The sequence below is a fragment of the Phoenix dactylifera genome, chromosome 18 (genome assembly GCF_051530095.1).
Source record: "Phoenix dactylifera cultivar Ajwa chromosome 18, Ajwa_hap1_PhDact_Kaust_v1.1, whole genome shotgun sequence".
NCBI lineage: Eukaryota > Viridiplantae > Streptophyta > Magnoliopsida > Arecales > Arecaceae > Phoenix > Phoenix dactylifera.
This window is the reverse complement of record NC_143207.1, coordinates 16,056,196-16,065,205: the sequence shown is the minus strand read 5'-3', so window position 1 is coordinate 16,065,205 and position 9,010 is coordinate 16,056,196. Positions and strand designations below refer to the sequence as shown.

The 9,010-nt window shown below is 35.6% G+C and overlaps 1 protein-coding gene across 1 annotated transcript; it reads left to right on the top strand.

Annotated features, from left to right (window-relative positions):
* The first annotated feature begins 537 nt into the window (after positions 1-537).
* LOC103703276 (transcription factor MYB1-like) lies at positions 538-1,997 on the top strand. The gene is made up of 3 exons (XM_008786072.5): positions 538-829; positions 1,021-1,150; positions 1,263-1,997. Exons 1-3 carry the CDS (start codon positions 697-699, stop codon positions 1,843-1,845), a joined length of 846 nt encoding a protein of 281 aa, XP_008784294.3. The 5' UTR covers positions 538-696; the 3' UTR covers positions 1,846-1,997.
* The last annotated feature ends 7,013 nt before the right edge of the window (positions 1,998-9,010 follow it).

Here is a 9,010-nt window from a genome sequence, read left to right as displayed (position 1 = left end):
TTTCCACCAATGAGTATAGTCAGTAATGTCATTGCTCTTAAGGTCTTAAAGATTGTGACCACACCTACAAATGAATCAATCCATTTCTTAGAAAAGATTGTCCTAGCTACAACTTGGTGAAAGTATGAATCGAATCAGCATAATACCTCCCCATCTCCATCACTACAACTTATTTTCCTAAGTAGCCGTCTCTTAATTTTACAATCTTGCCACTATCTTCCCTTCAAAAAGCCAGTCCTTTTCTTTCCTCCGTACCTAATTCCCTTCAAATATTAGTTGCTTTTGTGATTATTATAACCCCACCTAAATAGCTCTAACCCTAGTTTGCACTGATTAAGCATGGCCTCTTACATAAGGACAATGAATATTTTCTCTGACTCAACTGCAGATTTATGATCAGTAAAATCTTGCATCTATACATGTTTCTCTAATCATGCATCATATGCACCTCACATACCTACGTCCACATACATGCATGTTACATGCACATACATGCCTGCATTTATATATAAGAGTAGGTGTCTTCTGCTAGCACTCGCCATGGCAAGACTCGGCATAACATGCACTGATTCAAGAGAGTCTTCCTGGCCTAGAATATCCTAGATCTGTAATTAATATGGATGCATGAGCTATATATATATAGGAAGTAAGGCAGACCTGTGTATGTGTGTGTGAGGGTGGTGTGTGAGGAGGAGAATGGGAAGGAGGCCTTGTTGCTCCAAAGAGGGGCTGAATAGAGGGGCATGGTCGGCTTGCGAGGATAAGATCCTCAGCGATTACATCAGAACCCATGGCGAGGGCAAATGGAGAGATCTTCCAAAAAGAGCAGGTAAGGACATTAATGCTTGGCTTTTATTTAATGACCGTTGGCATCTAATTCATAGTAAGCATTTTTAGTAGCTAAGCTCTCATTGAATTTTTTCTGTTTTAGATGGAGTACTAACTGCAAATTGTTTGCACATTGGCTTCACAAACATATCATAATGTCGATTCTTATTCAGAAGATTGATGGAATTGCAGGTCTGAAACGCTGCGGTAAGAGCTGTCGTCTCCGATGGTTGAATTATTTGAGGCCCGATATCAAGAGGGGCAATATATCTGATGATGAAGAGGATCTCATCATCAAACTCCATAATCTCCTGGGAAACCGGTAATGTTTCTCTTCACCTTCGTCGCAGTAAATTAGTTTGAATAAACATTGGTCATGTATACAAATATGGATGATTAATCGGATTGAAATTATCTGGTCTTCTTCAACTTAGATGGTCCCTCATAGCGGGAAGGTTGCCGGGGCGAACAGACAATGAAATCAAGAACTATTGGAACACAAATCTTAGCAAGAAGGTGAAATTCCCGCAAGCAAAATTGGAGAAATGTAGCAGCAAATCTAAAGCGAAGAACGCTGTGGAAGGAGACTCGGTAGAAGCAGCTGCAAAGGTGGATGAGCAGTTCCATTCTGTGATCCGAACCAAAGCAGTGAGGTGCACCAAAGTCTACCTCCCCTTGCAAGATGATATGATGGCTGACCACAGCTTGGGACCTACGTGCAATGACAGCCCATCCACGTTGGTCCCTCAAGAAGATGATCCTTCCAACTTCTTGATTGATTTCGACATGGAAGAGCTTGTGTCGAGCTTCGAAGATGATTTGTTTCAACTTTGTCCCAATGATAACCAAAAAGGTGGCAACGCTGTCGATGGCAATGCAGAGGGGAGTTCATTTTGGTGCAGTGAAGCCATGCAGGAGGATTGGAGGGGAAGTGATATCCAAGAACTTAATGCAGCCTCTGAGCTAAGATCTTTGGCTACTTTTCTAGATTCTGAGGAGGAGTGGCAAGAAAAATAATGGAGAAAGGTCTCCAAGGGGGGATTTTTGTCATTTGGACATGGCAGATGCATATAAACATGTCTCTTTTCATATGACAGCACTCGTTTTCGTGTCATTTTAGCTGAAGGCTCCAAGAAGAAAACCATTTTTCCTGCTGTCGTTCATACCAAGTGGCGGAGCATGTTTCCCATGCACAGGGATATTTGTCTGTCTTGTCATCGAATTACTCTTTATCGAATAACGGATGTGGTAATTAAAGAAACTAAAAGAAAAACAAAACTACAGTCTTTTTTGGGGTGAGAAAATTAAAATTTTGGTATTTGTGAAATAAAAGAGGTATGCTGAACCTTTAAGAATTACAATAAATTTAGAATAATCTATTCCTACTTAATATTGGCCAAAGTGATCATTTATAGTCAAAACTTTTAACAATAAAGTCCTTAGACAAGGAAGGTAGAGACAAAACCTAGACTCTTTTAACAATAAATTTACTCTTTTGTCTACCGACCGAAGGTTCCGGGTTCGAATCTTCAATGGTGCATCTCAACTATTTGGAACCATAAAAAGAAGTTTGCCGCTTTTAACTAATGATAAAATTATGTTGGCTAATAAAAGCAAATATCATAGAGATTATCAATATTGTGCATCATGTCATGAGAAAATAAGATTGTATATTTTTAGTATGCATGCAATCATATAGTTTTTTTTATAGGATCATATATGTTCTCATTATTTATACAATCATATAGTTTTTGTTGTACAATTTTTTTAAGAAAAAACACGAGTAAAATCATCACCTCCATTCTATAGAGTACATGAAATTGTAAAGCAGGATGTCAAACCTAGGAAGTCATTTTATTGTTAAAAAAAAAAAGAATTGATTGACTGAAATATACACAAAACAACAAGACGACCAAATAAGAAGGAAGGATTAATCTAAATGAACCACTCTTTTGGAATGTTGAACATAAGGATAGATTAATCTACATGAACCACTCTTATGGAATTTTGAACATAAGGTTAGCTATCAGTCTCAGCTTATTAATTGATTAGGAGACTGACTGCAACTTTAAGTCCAACTAGTTGGATACTGTGCATTAAGATTATTCTTCATCTAGTTTTCTTTTCAATATAAATTATATGAATTTAATCTATGCCTTGTTATTACATACTTTGAACCGAAAGTTTTGCTTTAAAATATCATATCAAGAGGATAGATGACTTTGCTAGGAATCCATCCTATAGTGTGAATTTTTTATATAGTGTCTATCGAGAATAAAAAATTGAATGACAACTTATAGGGATTCCGACATACAATTTAATCAATTATTGGATTCTTTGTTTATGTTAAATTTACAGCATATGTAGTTTACACATTTTTTAAAATGAAGCGTGATATTAAAACTTCATGAATGCGCTAAACTTGGTATAAGATCATTCAAGCACCCTTATTTATATTACAACGAAAGAGTCGAATCAGAGTTTACATTTCGCATGTTTCTCTTGACAAAGTAAAGATTCCTAATTTAACCAATAAATTACACTCTTTGTCTGTGTTAATTTTAAGATATATTAAGTTCACACTTTTTAAAATGAAGTGTGATCGTAAAACTTTAAAATGTCCTAACTTTTTTTTGGTATAAGACTATTCAAACACATTTATTTGCGTGACGCCAAAAGAGTTAAATTAAAGTTTACGTTTGCCATGTTTCTCTTGATAAAGTGAACGTAACATCATTGCAGTAATCTCAAATTTATTATAAAATGTTACGTTAGCAAATTGCGTCATTCCTACGCAATGATTTCTCTTAAAAGTGACATAGATACAGCAACCCTCGAAGTTATTATGAAATGTTATTCTAACAGATCGCAATATTTCTCATATGATTATAGTAGATCATAGTAGTAATAGATTATATCATTCTTCATTTGATGATAGTTAATTAGTTAATTGAAAAAGTTTAGTCTCTTTACTTTAAAATGTTGACTTCTAGGTTCTTAAATGCGAAAGAGAAGTGATTACTACACAATAATGGATGATTTCTAGCCATCTTTTGATTTCCAAAAATAATAATCATTAAGAAAAGGAATATGGTAGGGGTGCCATTGACAAGATTCAAAATATTTGATCTCCAAATCTCTTCCAATTTGAAAGAGATGCCAATGAGTTGAGCGGGTGCTCGTCGGAAAAAATATAAGACCCAAGAAGCAATTGAAAGGTTAGGATCGCATTTCTGAGTTTCCCAAATTCCTTCTAATTAGCAAATTTGTTCATTTAAAATTAATTTGGACAATGGTCAACATCCACAAACACAAACAGATACACCCTCATGCATATTGCACATCCACAACCATATGCATATGTGTAAAAAAAATCAATGAAAAATACCAAGCATATTAGTCATCAACTCACTGATCAAAGTAAAATACTAGCCAAACTCGTGCCACAAGCCTCAATCACTACTGAAAATTTTCCCACCACCTTAATTGCAATGCATAGGTAGGAAAATAGCATTGTAGCTTGAACTAATATTATGCCAGATAAGCTGTGAGAACCATATGAGTTAACTAAGAATAAAAGTTCCCTAAATATTGACATATGACATACTCTTGGCTAGCTAGGTCCAGTGTCATACTTATATCATTACACCAGAAAAACATTATTTCTTCTTCTAAAATTTTTTTAAGAAAAACCAAACAATGTTATATATATCTTAAGTATTATAATCATCATAAGTTGGGTATATAAGATGATAAAAGATGGAGATCAGTTTCAATTCCTGCAATCTTCAAAGTAACATGCATGATACCTAAATGTGAATTTACACAACAAACAAACGCACGTACATACATCCAAAAAATAGACAAAGTTGTATTTGAAAATGAAGAATCTACACATAGGTCTTCCTAAAAGTAAAAACTACATCAAATTTATCTTCCCCTTCGAAATTATATTTTACCGGACCAAGAAGGATAAGATTGGCATAGAGATGTTGATTGCCAAATATTTTTGAGCACCGAAAAACTAATAAAAACTTATACCCATTCAAAGTTAAACATAAAATCGATAGTTTAGTATACACAGCTCTTTGATTTACTTGCCAAAATGTAGATAGGGTGGTCTTCACATTCATTGGATTCACAATAAAAGCGTACATATAGTTCTTGTAATTGCATTTCATCATGATGAGGAGAAAAAAAATACTTCAGGAATACCAAAGAAATGCCACATTCATAACCTTGATGCACATCATTGTTTAATCCATGATGCCCATGGATATGTGGTCCTTGCCAAACGTATTAAAAAAAAAAAAGCGAGAGAGAGAGAGAAAAAACTACCTCCATAAAGAGAGAAGAGTATTATTGATAGACGTGTTCTATTATGGCACTTAACCAACTTTCAAATGCTCCAAGGAAGGGTAGTTGATTGCCTACTCTTCTTTGAAGTCCATAACATTTCCTAATTCATTTCCACTACGTCACATTCACCACTTGACAAAATAACCATTAATCGAATGTTCAATTGCACAGTACATAGATGTATCGATGATGATGGCTTCAAATTGTCCATTCCTCCATCCAAAGCTGAAGACACACAGAAATCTCACTCCACCAGCTCAATATAACATAGTCATCATTCTTATTAGGTGATTTTTTTTTTAGCTTTCTCGAAATAAAAGACAAAAAAACCTCACCAAATTTATTAAGAAGGTAACATCGTTGCAAAGCATCGGTCATATGCTTGAAGATCGCAAATCTGTAGAAGAAGAGGCTAGCTATCACTCAGGGCCAAGATTCATTACCAAGAAGAAATTAAAAAAAATAGGGATCAAAGAAATGCCTTCATGCTGAACTTTTTACATTTGAAGATGATTTTTAACGACTTTCCTTCACATAATTAGGAGTTGGTAAGATACAAATATACATGGTGTTTTTGTTCATTTCATGTCTTTCATGCTAATAAAGATGGGAGCCCCAATAAATTCTAGATAACATCTTAGCCTTTGGATGGCAGGTGGGTGGGTTGGATTGGCAACTAGAACGTCAAAGGCAACATGATTTTAGGTCAATTTGTTTATTTGGGAGGGAGCTATACGGTTACAAACTAAAGTTTGCCGTTTCAGTGCCGAACTTAATTCGTATCGATGCCACACTAGTATAATATCGATACATACAATATGAAATTTTTTTGGCATACCGAGTACTGATATGCCATTCGTATTAGATACCGATACCAAATTGGTATGATACAATATATTATGTACTATTTGATTTGGGCTGGTACGATATATCTTGCTACAAACTGCCTTCTCTATTCCTTTGTGGTGGCCATGTGTCAATAAACGTCATTTCATGGGCATAGAATTTGTCTGATTCCAGCTCCTCGCTTGTTGGGGGAGACATAGGAGAGAAAAGGGCGAGGAAAAATTTGCCCATGCCATGGCATGCACGGTGTCCCACTTTGTTGGTGAGCATGGTTGGGGCCGCACAGTATCTTTTGGAGACAGGATAAAAGCTAGCAAACTCGTCACTGATCTTAGGTGGGCTTAAAAATATAAGCCCGAGCCCATAAATAATCGGATCGGGCTGAGTAAGCTGAACTTTTGCACGAACTTAGAAGAGAATAGAAGGCTATTTTAGAACTAGAACTAAAGACTAGAAGCATAAATGATAGCTATATCTCGCTGCCAAACGTCTCTATCAATATCAAAAATTTATCGAGGCTTTCAACACCAACTCACCATTAACATTTCCTAAGATCAGATCCACCATGTCGAAATCCAGCACTATAATAATATAGGATTCTAGTGGCAAAAAAATTGCTGATAAAATTCGTAAAGTTGCCTCTAAATATTTATAGGATGGATTAGCAGCAAGTCTTTCTAAGATACACTACAACTAGCAATAATATTTATATTTTGACACTAGAAAGTATAAGGCAAAAAAATTGTCACTATAAATAGACACTTGTGGAAGACAATTAATTCTTCTCTCTATAGGTATACATATTTTTTGAAAGTGATTTTTGTTGTAGCCATATACTTAAACTATTTTTAAAGAGAAATACTATCTTGCTGCTATAAAATTCATTGCTGAAATTCTATTTTCTTTTAGTGCACATAGGAAGAGAATATGTGAGTGAAAAAATTACTGATTTTATTAATGAAAAACTAGGAGAGTTTATGGGTATTCGTAATGATGGGGCTCTTAAAACCCATAGGATCTCTTAGCTCTATAGGCATACGATTATTTTAAAAGATCAAGATAATAAGAAAAAATCTTAAGTCCAAGCCTTCTGACTCAACTAATAAATATTTTTTTTAAAAAAAGGTATGAAAACTAGACTAAAGATACTTAAAAAATCATCTTGAGTTCGAGTTAGCCACAGAATGGTATTTTCATATTTACCTCAAACTTTGTCAGCAATATTTCTGCATGACAGGAATTCACTACAATCATATCTTCATTATCCGATCTCTAATTAAGGTGTGTTAGAATACTTTGGAAAGCTAATTTGATGTCCATTGTCATGGAAATAGTTTAAAGGTCAAATCAATTTGTGTTGACCATGATGAGATTATCCTGAGGACTAATGTGCATTGATTTTTTGGGAGTGTTTTAACCACAAAGGCAAAACTAACCATCTATTGCAAAATTTATGCTCTCAAATTCCTATTTATCAAATGTCTGTTATGTAAATCCATATAAAGTTGTTTTCAAATTAACTTGGTACAGATCACAGGGCATTGATCTTTGATATTGCTTCCACATATTTTTCAATACATCCATGATATTTTCTTAAGCTTCTGGCTCTGATGCAAAAGGGACCAGCAGCTTGCAGATGGGATGTGAGGGGTTTCCACCTGCTCATGTCAACCAAGTAACCATTCTAGCCATCTTTAGAAATCCTTAACTAAATCATAATAAACAATCACATAACTACCACCATCCTAGGGTTTCAAGAAAGATTTTAAATGTTTGTTCACTCTTAATAGTCCATCATGTCGGAGAGCTAAACCAACTCCTCATCCATTTATATCAAGTTGATTTTCATAAATCATACCTAATCGAATTATAAAATTCATTCGCCAAATCTATTTATTTTAGATGAATCAAGCAAATAAGCAGGTCTAGCTTAGACATTGCCACCCCTACATAATAGTTTTCTACACTTTGCTTTAACATGACAACTAGACTAAACTCAATCCATTAGCATCCCTCTCCATATTGGAGACGTCTAGATTCAAAATAAATTCAAGAATGAATCTTGATCTCTAAATTTAGACTCGACAATTCAAGTCAAGTTTGACCTAATAGGGCTTGATCGGGCTTGGGTCAATTACATCCTTACAACCATTGAACTTTTACATGCATCAAGTAGGCTAGAGTATATTGTTCCCGCCCCCAAGCTGCGAGACTTCGCATATTTTGATGCTACTGGCTGTATCTATACTAGAGTTGTGTAATTGTAATTATTCTGCCAAAGGGAAAGAGAGTGTACTCCTATATAGGGCTCGTTTGGTTCGCGGGAAGCATTTTCCTTCCTAGGAATATGATTCCTGGGAAACAAATTCCTAGGAAGAGGATGCCTAGGAAAGTACTTTTGGCATGTTTGGTTGACCATGGGAAAGTGACAAATTTCCAAGGTGCTTATGTTTGGTTGGCCATCTACTTTCCTAGGAAAGTTATATATAATTCCTATTATGCCCTTAATAAAAATTAAGTTTTTAATGCCTCTTTAATGCTTCTTTAATGCTGAAGGGACTTTTTGGGAAAAAGTAAAAATGGAGTGATTCCCGCCTCATGGGAAAGTAACTTTCCCATGTTTCTCATGGGAAAGACTTTCCCATGAAATGTGGGAATCACATTCCCATGGGAATACTACTTTCCCTTCTCTCTCCTTTGAAAACTCCAACCAAACAAGAGGCATCTCATTACTTTCCCGTTGACCACACTTTCCCCCCTTCTTTTCCCGCGAACCAAACGAGCCCATAGAGTGATGCCCTAAGGCCCAACTCGTCAAAATATTTTCCGGATCCAAACCCGCATCTTAGCGGGCTGGGTTGCAGGATACCGATAGCCCGTTAAATCTAGGGTTACCGCCTGGAAGCCATCTAAGATCTGAAAATATTAAATCTCAACCCTCCAAGCCACCTCCAGGCTATGCTAACCGTCCGATCCT